The sequence below is a fragment of the Acipenser ruthenus genome, chromosome 30, assembly GCF_902713425.1.
Source record: "Acipenser ruthenus chromosome 30, fAciRut3.2 maternal haplotype, whole genome shotgun sequence".
NCBI classification, from domain to species: Eukaryota; Metazoa; Chordata; class Actinopteri; order Acipenseriformes; family Acipenseridae; genus Acipenser; species Acipenser ruthenus.
Genome location: NC_081218.1, coordinates 12,571,114 through 12,593,130, shown reverse-complemented (window position 1 = coordinate 12,593,130; position 22,017 = coordinate 12,571,114). Strand labels below are relative to the sequence as shown.

General features: G+C 39.7%; 3 protein-coding genes across 4 annotated transcripts; 2 read left to right on the top strand and 1 right to left on the bottom strand.

Annotated features, from left to right (window-relative positions):
• Positions 1–3,003: 3,003 nt before the first annotated feature.
• Positions 3,004–7,481, bottom strand: LOC131702787 (pleckstrin homology-like domain family A member 3). 2 transcript variants are annotated; one of them, XM_059005020.1, is made up of 2 exons: positions 6,611–7,481; positions 3,004–5,550 (listed from the first exon to the last, which is right to left on the bottom strand). In XM_059005020.1, exon 1 carries the CDS (start codon positions 7,116–7,118, stop codon positions 6,645–6,647), a length of 474 nt encoding a protein of 157 aa, XP_058861003.1. In that variant the 5' UTR covers positions 7,119–7,481; the 3' UTR covers positions 3,004–5,550; positions 6,611–6,644. The 2 variants fall into 2 exon arrangements, with proteins under 2 accessions (XP_058861003.1, XP_058861004.1); XM_059005021.1 differs by having other exon boundaries at positions 6,621–7,481.
• A 2,535-nt stretch (positions 7,482–10,016) lies between these two features.
• Positions 10,017–14,392, top strand: LOC131702743 (pepsin A-like). The gene is made up of 9 exons (XM_059004710.1): positions 10,017–10,246; positions 10,698–10,848; positions 11,290–11,407; positions 11,703–11,821; positions 12,261–12,460; positions 12,847–12,963; positions 13,457–13,598; positions 13,752–13,850; positions 14,093–14,392. Exons 1-9 carry the CDS (start codon positions 10,191–10,193, stop codon positions 14,240–14,242), a joined length of 1,152 nt encoding a protein of 383 aa, XP_058860693.1. The 5' UTR covers positions 10,017–10,190; the 3' UTR covers positions 14,243–14,392.
• Positions 14,393–16,886: 2,494 nt separating this feature from the next.
• On the top strand, positions 16,887–21,252 carry LOC131702744 (pepsin A-like). Its single transcript, XM_059004714.1, has 9 exons — positions 16,887–16,930; positions 17,402–17,576; positions 17,723–17,840; positions 17,950–18,068; positions 18,819–19,018; positions 19,189–19,305; positions 19,588–19,732; positions 20,290–20,388; positions 20,955–21,252. The coding sequence occupies exons 1-9, from the start codon at positions 16,887–16,889 to the stop codon at positions 21,096–21,098; spliced, it is 1,161 nt and encodes a 386-aa protein (XP_058860697.1). The 3' UTR covers positions 21,099–21,252.
• Positions 21,253–22,017: the final 765 nt, after the last annotated feature.

Here is a 22,017-nt window from a genome sequence, read left to right as displayed (position 1 = left end):
GCAGACACCTCAGCAGTTCTGTCAGCTATTCACAACACACATTGTGTGAGGCCAGGCCTGTGATACGGGTCTGTTTCAGATTACGCAAATCAAATGGGACCCTGCTTTAGTGTTACCTTCTTTCACATTATATAAATCATTACAGGGATCCAAACGACTTGTGAAATCCTGACTTTCAAATGTTAACTTTCAAATGTTTTCACAATTGGGTTATTGTTTATATATTATTTCTGTTATCATTTTAATCAAATACAATGGTCCCTTTAACATTGTTTTTACTTCCGGTGTCCTCCCTTCCAATTAGTTTTTTGCATGGAAAACAGCGCCACTGTGTGGCTGTATGCTGTAATTTTGTCTATATTGAAAAAGTATCTGAGGGCGAATCTGAACTTCAGGTTAACAATGAGTTAACCTAAAACTTAAAGAAACATGAAAAGCTGAAACAAAGGAAGCGATTAAATTAGTGCTTGTCCTCAGCTCCTCGGCTGTCATCTATTGTTCTGTGAAACTGGGAGAGCAGAAGGAAATGCTTCCAGACTGCTGTGTAATTATCTACAAATTATGTGCAATCAACTGGAGAAAGTCTGTTAACGACTTCTCTGGAATGTGCCGTTAGGAGGTTTTTAGGTTTGTATTTATATTTAAATGTCATTTAAAGTTTCACTTTAAAATGCATTGCTTCAATGGAATTCCTTTGGAATATGCTTTAAGAAACAGTTCCATTGGTCTGGTCTGAGGAGGAGGGGTGGCAATCAGTTCCTATTAACACTTCAGAATGAAATTCAACTAAGAGGCAGGTACAGTAAGTCTTGCATTTAAGCATTTGGATACCCAATCACCTGCAAACAAATACATCTTGCATGATGGACTGACAAAGCCACACACACACACACACACACACACACACACAGACACAGTCTCCAACCCCTCTCAGCTCCACGACAATCAGAATTTCCTTTCAAAGTGGCAGACACCCAGACCAGCTATACTTGACTCTCATGATTACTGGATAATCACTCCGCAGGGTGTCTGTCTTCCTGCTCTCAAAACCCTGTGCGACTGATACAGTGCAGAAATAGACCCGCACTGGGGAATCTAGACCTTGATTGACACTGTTTACACAAGACATTACAAAGCGCTGCCAAGCCCCAGAGAGCTTGATACCTTGCGAGGGAGGCACCCAGTCCCTCACAGCCACACACAGAGAGCATCTGCTGGGCTGTTTTCTCTTAGACTGTGCAATCCAGTGCCAGACAGGGGAAAGGCTTCAAAACTGATGCAACAGCATTCTGTTAATGTTTCAAAGGATACATTACTCCTGATATTTAAATTTGTATCTATTTAATGTACTCCTAAGTTAGACATGATTAAAAGAGCTCTATTGAGGCCACAGAGATGCTGAGTTTTAAAAAGTCACCAGGATGTGATGGCTGAAACAGAAAATAACACATTAGTTAAGATAATATCAAGCTGCTGAAAACATGGAAGACATAAGCTTATGAAGTCCCCCCCCCCCCCCCCCCCCCGTTAAGTTAAGCAAGTTCCACACTTTGGCGGCGACTGAAAAAGCTGGAAGGTACCATAAGTACAGAGTTGAGTCATCAAAGGACATTAATCTTTTTTAATGAACTGTTTGCCAAACAGTGGGTTGCAAACTCACCAAATCAAATTAGAGAGCCTTTTCTTTGGGTCAGGATGGGATGCCTGTAATATTACTGTGACATTGGTCAAGCCAAATTAGTCATGCGTTGTCAGGGAAACCAACGCCCCTACATTTGGACCAAGTGCCCTCTGAGAAATGTGTTTTTCTCATTTTTATGTACAGTAGGTCACCGGTCTCCTATCAGGCTCTTGACTGTCCTTAGTGTGAACAATAACTTGTTTGTGAAAGATGGCAGATTTATGATGCAGACAGTAACCATTTTAGTGCAATGCAGAGTTATCTATTGTATAAATTACTTACCCGTATAGTATCTGAAATAAACAACCCTATTCAATAAGGGCATTGTTTATGTAGGTTGTTCTGGAATCTTGTAGAAATATATAGTCTTACATACATACAGTGACTTTACTTTAAGCTCAGGCATTTGTGACTGCTAGTGTTACTCTGAGGTGCAACTAAGCTCATAGTAAAACGTCAGAAAGGCTTGTACTTAGCCTCCTTCAAATGGTTATACCTGGTGTGCTAATAGTCATTATAAATCACCAGACACTGAATGCAATGCAAATGCGGGTTAGAAGCCTGGAATGGGATTGGATTTTCTCTGCAACTGACATAACTTTTAAATAGTATTTGTCGGAACTTGTGAAAGTTTCCCAATTGTATTACACTGAAGTGACTTCAATTGTAAGTCGGTTAGAGCAATACCAGCCCCAGTTTTGGGCAGCATGGTATCAATCTTATTGCTCCTTCGCCTCCTTATTCTGAGCTATTGGAAATCCCCGGCGGGAGAATACAATGGCATCTATTATAATCAGGGTGGCTGTAAAAGCCAGATTTCAGGGAAATTAAAAGTGCAGCAAAGCATGGGGAAGTGTGGGAACTTACAACCGTGACGCATCTGTCCCAGACAAATAACTCGGCTTCTTTAATGCTTGATTTGCTTTTTTTGTGATCTTCAATGCAGCTGGTGTCTTTTTTGTTGAAGATATTTTAAAGAAATCGTGCAGCTCTATGCATTGTGTGTTCAATCGTTTACCGGAAGCAAACTCAACCGGCTGCAGGGTTCCTAAATGCAGACTAACAGGTAGTGTGTTAATAAGGCAAAGGTTTGCTGTATTTATTTCTAAATGATAAAATATATGTATATTTACATTATTCTTTGGGAAATGGGAATTTGTACACATTATATGGGAATTCTGTGATAACCATGAAATAAATACAGCCTTAATTATTACCAGCTGTTCATCACAAATCCTTAACTATCTAATGGTACTGTAAGGTAATCTAACTAGTGTTAGAGTTTAAAGATATTGAGAGGAGAGGAGAATGGCATACCTTCATTGTGAAATTGATACGAACTTAAAACAGGCTTTATTACATTACAGAAACAAAGATGTTTCAAATTAAGACATTGTAAGAATTCAAAACAAAGTGTTTGAAGGTTACAGAGATATAACACAATGAACTCGGGATACATATTAGAATACAGAACCAAAAGCACGATGAACTACATTGGCAAGAATACTGGATCCCCTATTCTCAAACCTTTAACTTATTAAACAGTGTTTCTTAAAAGTCTCATTTAATCAATATTAGCTGCATTTCCTGTGCAAAATGACTTCTATTTGTCAGCTAAATGGTCCTGTGCTACAACACAGTTGATGCTTAAAATGACATAACCACATTAAAATAATAATGACACGTTTACCTATTAAGAAAACCTACAATATTATTCAGATGCCCCTCTGTTGTGGTTGATTTTATCAACAAAGTGCAAAACTACGATACGAATAACACTCGGAAGGTCTGTTTCAGGAATCAGAGGTATGCCTGCTGTACATCGCTTTAAACTAGTTTTATAACATTAACACTTTCATTTTGCAAATTGCACTTTGATGTCAATATCTTGAGAGATCTGGCTCTAGTGTCTTGTGATTGCATTGACTGCTGTAGAAAAGCTGCAGTCTCTAAAAATCTTTAGTTTTGCAACGGCATTAACATCAATGCTATGATTCTGTGCTACGGGAGAATGGCAGTACAAATGCTGCAACTCAGTCACTGGTAGATACCATATTGGTAACATTATTTTTTTTATATACCACTAGTATCATAATGGTATGAACTGTGTGCTATTGTACAATAGCACTGAGCAGTTTTTTTTGTATTGCCTTTGCTGGTGATGCTGTGGTTGTCTAAGGGTTCTTCAGGGTAACACATTGGTGGTATTGTGGCATCCCAATGGAATATATCTAGCTCTTCTGGAAGGACGGTCGTTAACAATGGTCAATAGATTAGTCAAAAGGTCATGGGACTAGATTTGGAATCTGAATCCCAGCCATCAAACATGTCAAGTGTTTAAATATAGAAACGTCATGCCTGTCTCAGACAAGAAGACATTGTTTTTATTTTCTAGGTCAGTAATACTGTGAGCGAAGCTGATCTACAGTAATCTTTGGATCCTCCCATCATTTGAAAGCCTAACTTACTTCTCTGTAAATACTTCACTGAGGTAATGTGAGGATAGGTGGCGTGTGCAGGATTGGACATAAAATTAGAAACACCTGCCATAACACTCTCAATAGGATGCGGGGTGACCATGGGCAGCCAGGGTGGCACTGATTCAGCAAGTCTGCAAGGTGTTTACATGTTTAGGGGATACTCAACGTTTACCACTTCTGGGAAGTTGGGGGGTGGGAATCTGCACCAAAACCTGTTTTCCAGACTGTCCCAAGAGTCTTTTAGAGACATCATTAATCTTTTGCAGCCTTGGGTACAAAGTCTGGAAGATCTTCTTGTCTTGCTCCTCCTGAATGACTTGCAACAAGGAGATTACAGAATGCATGTCAATATTCATTCCATTTGCACTGCAAATCAGCCATGCAAGGGTAAGCCTGTTGCATTCACTGTGACATCCAGCAAGTCTGCTTGAGTCACAGAAGTGCATTGCACCTCCAGCAGGTGTCGCTATGCTTTCCTGTACTCAGCCCGCACGTGCTCTGTGCAAATGTACAATCTTTGGTTAAAGCATCTTGGAGCCTAAAGAAATTGGATCTCCGATCAGCTGAAGTCCACAGCGCACCCTGCTGTTTTGTTTAATGCATTTCCTGCTTTATTTTGTCACCTGGTGGCAGAACTAATGAAGTGCAGCTGATTCAATGCTGGTGAGAAGAAAACAGGATTGCAAAACTGCAACATTTTTGTGTTACCGCACTGCGACAGTCCCGAGACAGGTGTACAGCTGATTTTGGCTACCACTGTAGCTTTAGGCTTGCTCACGCCAGGAGGAACCCTTTCTATTAGGGGTGAGGGAGCAGCTCAGAGCAAAGCAAAGCAGCACAATTGCCTGGTGGTATTGGGGTGTGAACTGTTCACAGACAGCAAAGTTGTGTTCATAGAGAGCTAAGGTAACAGTAAGATGCTGGTTCATTAACTCACTGTGCCACCTGTTAAATGTACAGGAAAAAGCATGCAAGAATCTGAACAAATTTAACAAGAGAATCTAAATTTAAAACTAGATCAAACATTACAAAATAACTGCAGGGATTTTCAAATTTTGGCACTGCAACATTTTATGCAGAACTCAGCAACACCTGTAAAAAGTCAATATGCTTTCAGGTACAGATTAATGGTGATATGCATCATTTAGACTGAGGTTAAAGAGAGCAGAGTGGTACTGCATCCTGAGGCTGGCTTACTGGAGCTATTGGGAAGAGGTGGTTCCAGGGTGTCCAGGGGTATTGATCCGGGCATCAGTAAGACGTTGATAGATTTTGTTTTAATATATTTTATTTGTTTTAACGATTCTTGAATAGTTTTAATCCTGCAGTCGTAGGAAATTGACATCTTCACTTCTTCCAAAAAAAAGAGGATTGTGGACCGTTTTCAATCTGTGAAAAGATGGAAACAAGAGATAGAAAATAATGAATGTGTGTCTATCCAATAGTTATTAATAGCAGTGTTTTTTTATAGGATTCACCCACTGCAAGGCAGTGTTAATGAACTCTTAATTGATAAAATTGCCTGGGTAGGAGCCAGCGGTATTTGGTCAGGTTATATGTGAAGTTTCTGCACAGTAATGTTGCTGTGATTGTGGCATGCATTTATCATACTACAAACACTGAAGATTTAATAAAAAATAAAAAATAAAACGATTTTTAATGGGAAGTCAGTAAATTGAAGATAATTCCAAGCCCAATGGGGCAATGCAACTATTAAAAGATATTCTTTCAGAAGAACATTTAACCTTTGTTCAGGGGCACCATCGCTAAAAGGGAAGCAATGAAATTGGAGCGCGTGTGTATATATAACCTGGTCCACACATAACAACACGCGATAGAAGTACTGATATTCTATCTGTAGATCTCTGGAGATGTGGTATAAAAACATTCATGTGTTCAGTACTCAGAGATAGACTTGCTTTACAGACAGCACTATACATAATAGGATGAAAATGGAAGGGGTGGGAACGCTAACCAGTACAATATAGATCCCAAATCTGTCATCAAATATCACTGTCGGCTGAGTTTTTAATATTCAGATTGCATTTTACATTGCACAACACTTATGGAAGTAAGAAGAAGAAGAAGAACCGCTATCAAGCAACATTTTCCTTTTGCCAGACATCAGAGTTTGATTGCTACTGCAGAAATTCAGAAAGGGTTATGGTAATTAATGCCTGAGGGTACTCGAGCTGGGGGGGGGGGGGGGGGGGGGGGCTAACAGTACAGAACAGTACTGTTTTATATGATGTTTTACAATAGATTAAAAATAACCACTGCGGAGCTATGAAATGAATGACGGCTTAAGGCACCAAATACTGAGGAGTTCAAGGATTTAGTAATTGGAAAACACTTAAATTTGCAAACATTTTAAACAGTTTCCATTCAAGTCTTACCCCCTCGAAAGGTGTGAGCCTTTAAAGAAAACCAAGAAGATCAAAAAGCGTACCTTAGCTCACCTATCACTGCTGTCCAGTCTTTCGTCAGGATTCCAGCGCCTCTTCTTCCCCGGTGCTGCCCAGGTGTGCCAGGTGGCTGGTTCTGCCCGATTGCACCGCCAGGAGGTTTTTAAACCGGACCAAACCCAGAGCTATCTCCGCGTTCCAGGCAGTACCCTCCTGCTGGCATCTGAAGTCTATCTCCTTTCCCCCGGCCATCACCACAGTGAAATAAACCAGCTCTCGCTTGTATTCGACACAGTCCACCGTGGCCATGCGCTCGAAACGAAGCTCCTTGGTCTTACTAGAAGAGGACCGCGAACGGAAGCCGCCCGACCTGAACCCGGAGTCTCCGCCGCTGCCGCTGCCCTCACTTCGCTTCCAGTCATGCAGCCGGATCCCATCCTCTGTCAGAACGCAGTGCTTTCTTTTCCACAGCTGCAGGAGTCCGTTGCTTCGTTTCTCCAGAAATCCTTCTTTCAGCACCTTCTGGGTGTTCATCATTCTAATGTATCTCATCAAGCACTTTCAAAACACAGCGTTACTCAACGTGTCATGTATGTGCCCGTCTCCTTGGGTTTAGAAGCATGCACGGCTCATGCTTCTATTCACAGCGTGCATGTATGTCGTGTGTTATGATACATTCCAATGCATTCTATTACATACTACTAATCTGACTGAAGGATTCCAAATAATGGATTTTTATTTTTAAAATATTTTTATTCCAATTTTCAAAATAAATCTAAAACTCCTGAAGCACTGATTATTATTATTATTATTATTATTATTATTATTATTATTATTATTATTATTATTATTATTAATACGACCAAAACGTCTCTGTATCTTCCGATCGCCTGGATATGTTTATACATGCCCGGCGCTCCCCTCTCTCTCTCGCCCCCCTGCTGTCTGGCGGCCCACCCCCTGCTCGTGATGTCATGAAATTATGCACTGTTAAACATTCCACCCTTTCCAGTCCCAATTAGTCATTACAACAGCTGTTACTCATTCATAAAAGTGCGCCTGCGAGACTGTGGAACCAGAGAAGAAAGAATGCGTCCAGGGGTTCTAAAAGTTACATGACGTTCTCAGTCAGAAATCTGTCAGGTCACAAGACTGACACCTATTCTTAGAAGCTCACCGCATACGTGACGGAGAGCATACTTGTTCATAGATGGACAACGATGGTAATAACACATAGCACAGTGTGGGGTTTATTATAAGCATAATTACAGCACACAGGTGCAACGTTTATAAATGTCAGGATTTAGAGATAGCGGCCCTCAATATCAAAAATGCCTTCCGACAGTCCTAAACTCGCTGTCCCCGTCTGTTTTAACCCGACTCTTAACGTTGTTTCCATCATGAAATGCAACCTTTTCTGCTGTTTTCTGACAGGCGGCATGGGTGCGATTTACAAAAAGGTGGCTGAATAACTATTCAGTATTTAAATGAGAAACCTACTGTTAATGACGAAAATTTAAGTCATTTCAGGATTTGTCAATGGACAGGTGGGATTGAAAGTACATCAGGACAAAGAGAAAAAAACGTAAAGTTAAAGAGCGCCTATTTTAATGTAGCCTATTTAAAAATATATATATATACTGTATTAAATCATAATTTCGGTTATATAGGATATTTTATGCCAAAATAAATAAATAAATACATAAATAAATAAATAAATAAATAAATAAATACATGAATGGATAAATGAATAAATATATAGACATGTATTTCTTTATTAATGTATGTATTCGTTTATTTATTTATTCTTCATTTTGGCATAGCAGCTACCTTTCATCCTGTAAAATCGCAGCGTCTCTAGCAGCACAAAACACAAAGCAACACATTGCAAACAGAAGCGCTCAGAATTACTGCATAAAACCACGAGGGGGCGGCATTCTCCTTGTGAATAAAAAAGGACGCACTGAATCGACATATTGACTTCCATTGTGTCTACTGTAAATATACGAATACACAAATAAGTTTCGTGCAATACAGCCGAGTCCAGTTCCTCATTATTGTCTGTAATCGTGACTCGTTTCTGACTCACCTGCATATTGTTGCATTGCACAAGGTGTCCAGCAGGTGGCACGCTTTTAAAATAAAAGCACGTGTTTTAAAGTTTACATTCATGTGTTTTACCTGGGGTATGGGCACGAGTCTGCCATGAAAGATTAAGATTGCAAGCAGAGGTCAGTCTTTACGTTTGAGGAAAACACTGCTGTCTTATATTTACATTTACAACGCAATCTCTCTCATTAAGAGCACGGAAACACTTATAACCTAAACAATACGCGGTATATCTAGATCTTAATGGAATATTAAACAGTTCCAATAACCTCTGGTGTTTGTTCTCTGCATGACCTTGTCCGTCCTGCTTTATTTAAATACCATCTAGCTAATGGATTTTCATGTCAGTGATTTCCAAGAAAAAAAAGAAAAATGATGTTTCAAATCCTCTCAAACATCCCTGCATGTGGATGTCAACGGCCTTTTGCTAACAAATGCTGTTTCTCCCTTTATTCCCAACTATCTTAAAAAAGAGGGTCCCTACCTGACGTTCTATAAAGAACCTTTGGCCTTGCTCTGGAACTCTTATTTTTTGGGGGGTTCTGTTAAACTCATTTTATACACAGGGATTTCTTTATAATGTAATGGGTCTAATATAAAACCAAAGGGACTCCAGATAAAATCATTCAGACTTCATTATTAGATACTTCATATCAAAACTCCATATATGAAGCATTTCCCCTTAAGTGTTAGATCCCTAAAAGTGTTATACAAACTTCATACTTCAGGGGCTAAATTCTCACAGCTATTAGCTCCAAATCATCATTAGCATATTTCACAAAGAAATGTGGCCAATAAAGTTACCAAACTAGAAATAAACAATTAAGACTTTTAATTCAAGGCCTTGAATGAAGCATCAAGTTATTTCGTATTTGTTTTAGAATTTTTTTTTCCATTGCGAAAAATGCAGATTAGGGGTAAATAGCTTTGAAAATCTAGCGTGTTTTAAGCAACTGGACCCTGATGTAGAAAGGGCATGTGTGGAGAAAATGTCTGTCAACGTGACAAATAGAAAATCTGACAAAACTAGTAGCAAGCAGCTCAGACACACTTAAGTGAAACTTCTGAGTTGGATTTTATGTAACATTTTCAACCATAGATTCCGTTGTTCACAGATATCTGCTAATGCTCATTCTGCACTTAATCACAATTCATTTATCTTGGAACAGCACGTATGCTCTGTAATCTGCAATTATACATCTGTTATAAAATATTGACAGTGTTCCCTTTCCTTGATAGGACCTGCTTATCCTGATGTGTTGTATCGCACAGGGTAATTTGTTCTGGGCACAAACATTGGATAAGCTTTCTTGGCAAGGTCATCCTTTTTGATGAGGGTTAACTATTGAAACAACAATCATTCAGTATCACACTGTACCTTATTCCATTGTGGAACGTTCCTATTTGAGTTTTAAAGAGGTCAGAGGTTCACACTGTTGGTGGGGTATAAAAGGAACTCCTTGGGTTTTCAAAATGAACAGCGAGCTTCACAGAGTCTGCTGACCGCACAACAAGATGAAGTGGGCAATCGTTTTGCTGGGCTTGGTCGCCCTGTCCGAATGCTTGACCAGGTAAGGAGAAAGAGCTTGTGATGGTTATCAAAAAAACCCCAAAAGCTTGGTTTTCAATAGTTGTTGCAGGGTTTTATCATCTACTAAAAGTAAAAATTCTTTGACAAATGTTTCGACTCATAAAAGTATCTGTCGCGCTAAATACAGAAATACTAAAAGAAACATTGAGAGAAAAAAACCCTTCAAATCAAACAGTCATTGACGTGTTTTAGTATTTCGAAATAATGGCTCTTAAATGTAAACTTTTCTCGTATGTTTTGTTTTGCGCATACAACTTGAAACATAATTTCAATTTCTGGAATTCATTCTGAAAGAGATACTTACTCAACCTAGGTTACCAAACCGTTGAGAAGCAGGCCCCTATGGTGCCTGCTTCTCAAACCCCACTGCGTTGGGTTTAGCCCATTTGAAATATGTTAAATATTACATGAATTAATCTGTTTTCCTTTAGGGTGCCCCTGATGAAAGGGAAGTCCATGAGGACTGCTCTCAAAGAAAAGGGACTGTTGGAGGAATTCTTGAGGAAAAATCCTCAAAATCTGGCCTCTAAGTATAACTTGTACGCTCAGTCATTCGCTGAGCCCATGTATAACGACTTGGACGTAAGTGTTTTACAAACATTTTGTTTGTCTTTGTAGCTGATTTCCTGACACTGTATGTGCCATTTAGTAATATTTACTGCATGCACTTAGCACACGATGCAGGGACAGTGTGCACGGAACTCCATACATTTATTTTCATAATCATGTAAGAAGTTTGTTGGAAGAACATTCATTAAATAATGTAGCAAACGTGCAGTGCAGTGCAGCTGTATAGTTAATGTGCCTGTAGTTGAAGTGCGTCCACATCGTGTCACAATCACTATGCAATATGAGCGCCCTATTTTAAAACAAGTGTAAGGTAAAGTCAATTTCTTCTAAAAAATAATAATAATGATAAGCAGTGGTCAATATTGCACCCAATGGTTTAGGATGATTTAGAATAACTTTGTAGAGAGTCTTATGACAGATATCATATGAATGTACCTATTTGCATTCTTCCAGATTGAGTACTATGGAGCCATCTCCATTGGAACCCCACCCCAATCATTCAAAGTCCTTCTTGACACTGGCTCTGCCAACCTCTGGGTGCCCTCTGTATACTGTAGCAGCTATGCCTGCTGTAAGTAACCAATCCAATTGACCTCCTCATAAGAACTACAAGGATGAATGATTTCAAGTTAGCCGACCGGACTATATCTTGCTTTTGTAGTTAACGGAAAGGCCATTGTAACATAAACTTTAGCTACTGTAATTGTCTCTGTTGAATGTAAATAATAATTACACAAGGATTAAGGCTAGGGTAATACCATGTCATAATACAAAATGATTTAGTTGTATGTTTTAGGTCATTGTTGCTAGCTATGATTAATATAAAGCATTCCCATCTAATTGATGTGTCGCCTTTTTGTTTTAAGCTAACCACAACAAGTACAATCCATCCCTGTCCTCCACATACCGGGCCCTCAACACTGCCCTCTCTATCTCGTACGGCACTGGCAGCATGACTGGCTTCCTGGCATACGACACCGTGACTGTGAGTATAGCCTGTTACCCATTGGGAAAACTAATACATGTTATAGATGGGTAACATCATGATGGCAACATATATAACCATTGTGACAGGGTGGCATCGCTGGCAAGGCTTGTTACTGTCAAGAGAGAGACTCAGACACACGAAGCTGCAGTTTAAGCGCTGTTACACACTTTCAATAACACAAAAACAACAAACAAAACACAGCAACAAACAAACAGGAATGTAACCCCCTCCCTGCCAATCCAATAATCCCGACACACGCCCACGCGTTACCCCGGCAGGACCTCCACCCTGCCACACCATACATTATAGATAGTTTGGTAATACACATTTGCTCTTTAGTCTGGTCCGATTTTTCCAAAAAGAATGCGGTGGATATCCAGAATGACTAAATAAGCTTGTGAAATCAATCATATTGAACCTTTGTCTTTGTTCACAGATCGGCGGTATTATCGACCCCAACCAGATGTTTGGTCTGAGTGAGACGGAGCCCGGCTCCTTCTTGTGCTACAGCCCCTTCGACGGCATCCTCGGGCTCTCCTACCCCTCCATCTCCTCCTCTGGAGCCACCCCAGTGTTTGACAACATGATGAACCAGGGGCTGGTGTCTCAGGATCTCTTCTCCATCTACCTGAGCCGGTAAGCCATTCACAATCACATGTTGCCAGCAAGTGCATATGCACTGCCAGTGCAAGCCTTAGGAAACAACAAGGAAATTAATTGTATCATACGGTATATACACTATTCAATTTGTATTGCATGCACATCTGCTTGCAAATAGTGAATCGGATGCAAAATAATGAATCTTTTATGCTAATATTGCTTTAGTTGATATAGCTTTCATTTGCCATATCTATTCTGTAGCCCTTTGTTGCACATATCGCTCCATAACATGGCATCGATGTTCACACCAAAATGCTGCATAGCTCAACACTGTTCCAGAAGTGTATGTGTTCTGTTTTTAAGGGATTTTTGTGTTTGCCTGAAGGGTGCACACTGCTGATGTCTTTCTATACCTGTTCTAGCAATGGGGCTACCGGCAGTGTTGTATTATTCGGAGGGATTGACGAGTCTTACTATACCGGCCAGATCAACTGGGTCCCCGTTACCTACCAGGGGTACTGGCAGATCACTGTGGACAAGTAAGGGAGTTCTTACTACTTGTGATGTAGTCCTACCTGTCAGGTACTGTGTGTAGATCAAGGATCCCAAACAGCAGTAGATAGACACACTGACCACATAGGACGGTCACTGGAGTGTATTTAGTGTGCTGAGAGATAAAGGCTAGATGAGATGCACAGATGCAATGGAAACAGCTTTCTTCATAGAGCAAGCTGGCACAGTTCCCTGGTTTAATGCACAAGCCCTTACATATTGGAAATTTGTTTTGTGGAGGACTTGGACGTAAGGAGTCGTCTACCTCTTTAGAGAACTGCACATAAAGTTGGCTCTTGCTGCATGAGAAAGGCAAGGCCAGGGAAATGCACAAGTTGGAACTGTGCTTAATGCTTACAGGGCTAGTGTTATCTGGATTTACAACAAAATTCATTAGGTTGCAACCCTTACTCATAGGGGATGATCCCATGTTTCATGCTAAACTGCCTGATAAGAGAACTCGCCTGTCTTGTCTTCCAGTATCATGATCAATGGTCAGGTGGTGGCTTGTTCCCAAGGCTGCCAGGCTATTGTTGATTCTGGAACCTCGCTAATCGCTGGACCTCCCACTGAAATTTCCTCTATTCAGCAATGGATTGGTGCCGTGAACAGTAACAATGAGGTGAGTCTTGCAAACGTTCCTTCATTTCAGCTAACAATGCCACGCACAGGCTTGTAAAGTGTTCAGTAATACAGCAATAAAGTTCAGAATGCAACCTTTTTACATAAGAGTTTTCACCAGCGTTCTCTTACATTTCATCCCTTCCCTTCACAGTACCTCATCAACTGCCAGAACATCCCCAGCATGCCCCAGGTTGTCGTCACCATCAATGGCATCCCATACACCCTGCCTGCAGCAGCCTACGTCAGACAGGTATCAATATGTGGCCAGTTGTATGGATGGATATATGATATTTCCATAAATATGTATTTTTGGGTAATACCTATGGATATGTTTGCATTTTTCTCCATTCACGCTAATATAATTCAAGAAAGGAGCTTATTAACGTTTTACGAAATCATGATGTCCTTAAAGGATCTGCTGCTTGCATCTGCATGGAAGCCCCCACTCCCTAGAAGTTTTACGATAATTGAAACTCTTCTCTGTTTTTACAGATCAATGGCCAATGCACCAGTGGCTTCCAGTCCATGTCACTCCCAACAGCTCAAGGAGATCTCTGGATCCTGGGCGATGTCTTCATCAGGGAGTACTACTCCATCTTCGACAGGACCAACAACATGGTTGGGCTTGCCCAGGCTGTGTAAACAGCTCCAAGCTGCTCACCTTGACTCTATCATTCCTCTCTTCTATAAAGCATCCCACCTGTCTTTCATTCCTTCTTCTCGTTTTCTTTTTTTTCTACAATCTAAAATGTCATCAAGGATATTTTCTTCTTAATTACCCCTGCATCAAAAATAAACAAAATAAAACTTATATAAAAAAAGTCATTGTCCTCTCTGTTTTTTAGTTACATGATAGCACTCTATAATAAAAGTGTCTGAATAGTAACAGGATTTCTCATTCTTCTTTGGTACAAAACCCATAAAACATTCCACATCTTATTGACATATAATTGCAATAACACCCCCACGTTTTTAGTCTATGGATAGACGTATCACAATTATAATTACATTTCTACTTATTGCTGGTTAACATTTCCAACAAAAGGCAATGTGTGTGTATCAGTGGGAGGGAAGTTCTTCCGTTAAAGTAAGATGACTGTATAACTATTTTAGCTTTTGCTTAGTTCCTCATGTTTGTACACAACCCAGAGGTCAAGTTACACTCAGGGCTGGACCAAATCAAAGTTATCACTTAGCGAACGAGGACGCGAAAGCATTCGCGGTAATAAAACACAAGAAAAATTCCAAGCGAAATCTCGCGGAACCAAAACAAGCCCTTCTCGCTCTTCAAAAAGCAGCTATCGCTTGTTGACTACAAGTGGGTTGAGAAGGGGGAGTGGTTTGCTATCACCCAATCAAATCTACTCAATTCCAGCTATAAATCACATCGCAAGACTTTCGCAGGACCGGATTTTATAGTCAACTTCGAAGTTCTCAAAAGCTATCGAGTATTAAGCAAATAATAAAAAAAATAACACTAAACATCCTGATATTTGCACAAAAAAAACAGTACATGCCTCAAGACGCTCCACTAACCTCATATATCGAACACTGGCACACAACACTGAATCATTTAAAATGAATAATTTACAGCATCAAATATTATATGTATTATTCCTATTATCATAATATATGTTGTGTTTGTTGCACCCTTAAACGAAACACGCACAAGACCGTTTCCGTCTTTAGCCTACTACTTTTTTTTGCCACAGTTTGAGTTAAACGTTATTAAAGCAATACGTATTATTTCTTTAATACGTACAAACAATAAACTCTTTTCTACTCATGGAAAGCTTTGCAGTGTCTCTTTCAGTGATGGTAAAGCTTTTTAGATATATTTTCTGTTATTTCTTGCCTTTGTAGTAAGCTACAACTACAGTACACTTTTATTTTTAAGTCCATGGACATACTCGCATGTCATCTGTGACATCACCTACTTCTGTTCAAATTATTCATTTCTTAAAGGCATTGAACTTTGATCAAACTCTAGGCTAGCAAATGTAAACAAACTAGAATACTAATAAAGAACGTATGAATGTTTTAACCACTTTAAAGATATTAACTTTTAGTTTTTAACATTTGGTCGCTCTCGTAAAGTACTTCAACATGTTGGCCTACACAGAAACATTACATGAAGCCCAAATTCTCGGCATGTAAGAACAAGCCCACCGTTCCAGTACAAGGGAGCGCATTTTGGCTATACCGTGTCAGCATGCCAAGAGGTCCCCTCGAAACATATAAATCTGTGTAGATAACAAAATCACTTAATACCTATAAAGGTAATCTCAGAAACATCAGTATGAAGTTTTTAAATTTGCTTTGGGTTTTCGACAGAAGAAATAATAATAATAATAATAATAATAATAATAATAATAATAATAATAATAATAATAATAATTGCCTAAAAGAATCCTCACTGCTTTTGCTACGAGACTAACTACACAAACAGAAAATTTACATAATTATTACAAGGTATTAAAGCTACCTAAAAGGTGAGGTGAGCCTTCATATCGCGAAGGATTTATGTACTGTAAAAAAAATATATACTATTTCTTAAATTCCTTAATAATTAGAATTGAAATTTAGCTATAGCCTCTACAGCCCACAATTGAATACAATCACGTAATATACTTAAATGACCGTTGACCTCAACTTACATGTAGGAAACACAGCTCAAAACCCCCAAATATCTGCATTCATAATTGTATTGTGCTTCTCACTTCAGAGACATTTTGTTATGGACTGCTCCTGATTGGAATTGTTAGGCCTACACATGCAACCATTGCAGGACTAAATCCTGCACAATTTAGCCTGTGACCTTGAATGAGTATACAAATACAATCAGCTTGTTACACTGCATAACATTATCCCATTTAACTAACTTGCCCTCTACAGTATCTACATCGGATTCCAATTCCAATCCCAATTATCTTGGGCTGCTTGATAAGTTAAACTAAATTGTACCTTCAAACAAAGAATGAGTTGTTTTTTATGCTTTGCAGCAATTGGTCAAAATCAGTCGAGCCCTCCTCCCTGAACCCATTTTCCATGTCTATACTGTACCTATCACCAGTGCTTGTTTCTCTTTCACCGGTCAGAAGTTATCTGAGATACCTGCATAAGCTCTTTTATCACATTTCATTTCAGGAAATCAATTATTATCTGCAGTATCTCAATCTCAGACAATAGCGTGTGGAGAGACAGTGCTACGGGTATATAAGGAACTGCTTGGGTCGGTTCTGCCACTGTTTCTCTGAACCTGCAATACGAAACCGTAGCAACGAAGATGAAGTGGGCTGTTTTTCTGTGTGCTTTGGTCGCTCTTTCCGAGTGCCTTCACAGGCAAGAACTTAAAGTCTTTTTCTTTTGAATTTAATTTGCAGATTGTCGTATACAAAGCAGTATTTAAATCGTCCTGATGGGTAAAAGTGTGAGTACAGTTAAGATTAGGTGAACAGGACCTGTAGATTCTCCTAAGATAGTGCAGATGTTCCTGGAGCCTTTGGTTCTGGACCTTGCATTTGATGTGAGGTAGCTTGGGTTAAAAACAGAGGATGAACGGTTGAAGATTTTTAGATGGGTGAAAGGGTTTGGGGAAAAGTCGTGAAGCACAGGGTAAACTACGTACAACTTTTTTTCCTTTTATGGAAAAGTTTGATTGCTGGAATCATGACTGCTTAGATGTTGTTGGTTGAACTTCACAAATTGCCATAAACCATGTCATAAAATAACCATAAAGCCTGTTTTGCAAGTCTCTTTCTTTCAGTGTTTTTAGTTTGTTAAGCTTTGCAGATGTTACAGGGCTATTTGCTTTTGTTTCAGGGTTCCTCTGAGGAAGGGGAAGTCCGTTAGGAAGGCACTGGAAGAGAATGGGCTGCTGGAAGACTTTTTACAGAGGTACCCCTACAACCCAACTGCCAAATTCAACCCAAATTTCGCAGTGCAATCAGATGAGTCCCTTACGAATGACATGGACGTAAGAGTTTTTTTGTTTCTATGTACACAATGATCCAGGGTCCTGGGCAGGTGTAACATGCACCCCATTTCTGTTCTTCAAATTAGTACCCATGAAGTATATCTCTACACCCATGTCAATATTGTCAATTGCACTTTACCACACAGATCTCCTACTATGGGGTCATCTCCATTGGAACCCCTCCCCAGTCCTTCAAGGTCGTCTTTGACACCGGATCTGCCAACCTCTGGGTTCCTTCCATCTACTGCAACAGCAATGCCTGCTGTAAGTAAAGCGTCCTTCTCCATTCCACAAAAAGAGGATAGAGACATCAGAGGACCCATATTGTGTAGAGGGATCTAACTTGATGAAGATATTGGTGTTTTCTTTCCAGCTAACCACAATAAATTCAACCCAAACCTATCCTCCACCTACTGTTCTACCTCCCAAACTGTGGCCATCCAGTACGGCACTGGCAGCATGACTGGCCTCCTGGGATACGACACTGTGACTGTGAGTATACTTTCTGAACTCAGAATATTTACTGCTCTGACACCTGGAATACCTTCGGGACTGGAGGCTGAGTAATCCAGAAAGGATCCCTTATAAAATCAATAATGCCTTATAGAATAACAATCAGGTTCATCCAACGAGTCATGAGTTAAATGGTTGACTTTACATGTGGGCCAGTCTTCAACGATAGAATAAAAGTCACCTGGTCTGGCACTGTATGGCTTGGCACCTGATTATCTAAAAGAGCTTTTGTCCCTGTATGTACCTGGACGTGCTTTAAGGTCGGCTGATTCTGGTCTTCTGTCCCACTCACAGATAAAGACAAAAAGGAAAGGAGAGAGAGCCTCTAGTTACAATGCTCCCAGATTATGGAATAAACTACCATCTGACATTAGAGATGCAGAATCACTTAATATTTTTAAATCGAGATTAAAAACTCACTTTTTTAGACTAGCATTTTATACATTTTAATTTATTTTATTTTAACTTTTTCACGTTCATGTTTTTTAATTGTATTAATTAATTTTATTGTAATTTTTTTTGTTTTATTGACTTGTAAAGCGCTTTGAGATACTGTTGTATGAAAGGCGCTATATAAATAAATAAACTTACTTACTTACCTGGGATGTCAGCTAGTCCCTGGAATTATCACAGGAGTTATACTCTTTAAGACTTCTACCTCTCTCCTGTCATACACTATTTTCCTAAGCTATAAAATTATAGTGATTTTTTAATTTATATTTTACCAAGGTTGCTGGCATCGTTGACACCAACCAGATCTTTGGCCTGAGCAAGACTGAGCCTGGCGATTTCCTCTACTACTCAGTATCTGATGGGATCCTGGGACTGTCTTACCCATCTATATCAGCCTCTGGTGCCACCCCTGTGTTTGACAACATGATGGCTGAAGGTCTAGTTTCCCAGGACTTGTTCTCCTTCTACTTAAGCCGGTGAGTGTTCGATAGCAACAAGATACATACAGTAAAAAACGATATTCAACTTTATAAAGCCTAAAAGAGCTATTATTTCTGTCCTCTCTGTAACTCATTTTGTTTAGAGAGTTTCCATTTACTACCTTGCTGCACAGAAGGTTTACCTAAATTTTTTTTATTTTCTTTAGCGATGGCCAGGAAGGCAGCCTAGTGACTTTCGGTGGCATTGACCCATCCTACTACACTGGACAAATCTACTGGCTTCCAGTCACTTCTCAGACCTACTGGGAGACCACTATGGAGAGGTAAGTCAACACTCTTGAAGCTTTGTCATCCCCATTAACCGTGTAGAGTAGAATCACACCTACAATGTTGAGTAACTACAGCAGTAAGAAATTGAATTCAGTCCCTAATATAACCATTGTTTTACCAAAATGGTTGAAATTGCCAAAATTAATCAACTATGAAAAACAGCTTTGAATACTTTACTGTTGCTGCATTTTTATTTGCATCCACTAATAAGGTTTCTGCATCTACAGTGAATCATTTTTGTAATTTGTTGTTAACAAATTGGTTTTGTGTTTCAGCGTCACCATCAATGGTAATGTGGTTGCCTGTGCCTCTGGTTGCCGGGCTATTGTGGACACTGGTACCTCTCGTGTTGTTGGCCCTACCAGTGACATCAACAATATTCTTGCTTATATTGGTGCCACTGAGGGACAATATGGACTGGTAAGACTTGACAATATGGACTGGTAAGACTTGACAATATGGACTGGTAAGACTTGACAATATGGACTGGTAAGACTTGACAATATGGACTGGTAAGACTTGTCTTTATGAAATGTTTATAAATGTTATTTAAAACAAAAACAAAGCTCCACCTGGTAAAAGCAAGGCTGCATGGTCTGCAGGGTGAGTCATACAGTCAGGGGAGCACAGATTTGTGTCCTGGCTGTGCAAAGTCGGTGGTCTTTGCTGGGCATTGGCTCTGGTGATCTTGCGGGTTAGGGAGGCAAAACCAGCAAGGCCAGTTTCTCCTTATTGCGCTCCAGCGCACCCTACCGACCAGACACCTAGTGAGCTCAGGCAGACACCTGCAGGGCTGGCCTTTGTCCTCCAGAGGCCGATAGCTTGCTGACCCAGTTCTCAAGTTCCTGGGTGTAATAGGAATGGCTTGGTGGTGGGATCGGAGGACGCCCACTGAACCTTCAGCTCTCCTGAGCTGTGTGGGGAATTGCTGCGATGAGGGGAAAAATAATTGGACTCATTGTTCTTGATCTTAGCAGAGTATAGTGAACTGCAATAGCCTTGGAAGCATGCCGGATGTCACCTTCAAGATCAACGGATATCAGTTCTCTCTGCCTCCATCAGCTTACGTTTCCCAGGTACAGAACTATTCAAAGAAACGTTTCCACAGTCAACAGAGCACAGCCCGGCTCAGAGCCAGAAGGTCATAGGATCAAACCTTAGAGTAAACATACTGAACCAACCACACAGGGTGTTCGCCAACCATCTGTTAGACTGCCTAATCATTTATTTATTTTACTGGAGGAGGAGGATAGTGCTAACAATTATTATTACTATAGTAGTGTCTTCTCAAAACTATTAAAAATTCTAAAACAAATAAGAAACAGCTTAAGACTGCCTGAGTTGTTTACTTCTGGTTTGGTCATTTCATTGTGTGGGCTTTTCCTTTTAACTGATGATTTAGAGTAAATGGATCTGAGAACCTAGCCCACGGTTGTAGTTATTCACAAGGATGTCACTGGTGATCACAGCAGGGTACACATTATGTTTTAGGAAACTGCATTATTATACTGTGAGCCTGGACAGCATTTGGCTGTGAGATAATGGATATAGTATAGAGCTGGCATATTTTGAGGCTCTTTGAACAGTTTTTGCTGGGCAGCTTGTGTTTGGTGGGTTTTGATTTATTTTTGTTTGGTCACAGGAGGGCTCGAGCTGCACTACTGGCTTTGGTCAGAACGGTAATGACCAGCTCTGGATCCTAGGAGATGTCTTCATCAGGGAGTGGTTCTCCATCTTCGACAGAGGCAACAACAGATTCGGACTGGCCAAGGCTGTGAATTTGTAGATGGTCAGCTAGTTCTTTAAGTATTATTGTCCCAATATCAATTGTTAATAATGTATATGGTTTGTTTTACTATGTACATAATTAATGCCAGTTATAGTCAATGCTCGACAGATCGGCCATCCAAACCTGTTGTGCAGAATAGGTCCATCGAGAGAGGGAGGTTAGGAGGTGCAGATTATAGGAAAACTTCTGTTTAAGCTGTAATTGACTTTATAAATATGTATATGATATTTATATAAAAAAAAGAAATGTATCGTTTCCCCTGTCATATATTCAAGTAAAGCCCATAAAACATTATAAAAAAAGTGTTTTTGTCTGTTGTCTTTTTTTAATTACATTTATTTTCAATTCACACACAGCAATTCGCATAAATAGCCAACAGAAATAAATAAATAACCAAATATGTTTATTTTTGCCAAACTTAACCTATTCCTACGGAATACATGTTGGTTTAATCATGACTGATTTGGTGTTGGATCAGTGTAGTTAAAATAAATAAAATAATAATTCCTTCAGACTAACATGACTGACCTTGAAAACTAACAATAGATGCTCTTAGAAGACTGATATGTGTTGCTAGAGTGATCATATGAATGCTCTTAGAAGACTGATATGTGTTGCTAGAGTGAGCATATGAATGCTCTTAGAAGACTGATATGTGTTGCGAGAGTGATCATATGAATGCTCTTAGAAGACTGATATGTGTTGCGAGAGTGATCATATGAATGCTCTTAGAAGACTGATATGTGTTGCTAGAGTGATCATATGAATGCTCTTAGAAGACTGATATGCGTTGCGAGAGTGATCATATGAATGCTCTTAGAAGACTGATATGTGTTGCTAGAGTGATCATATGTTTGCGAAGAACATGAAAAAAAACTCAACAAAATCCCAGCTCTATTATTTGTGCATTGTGACA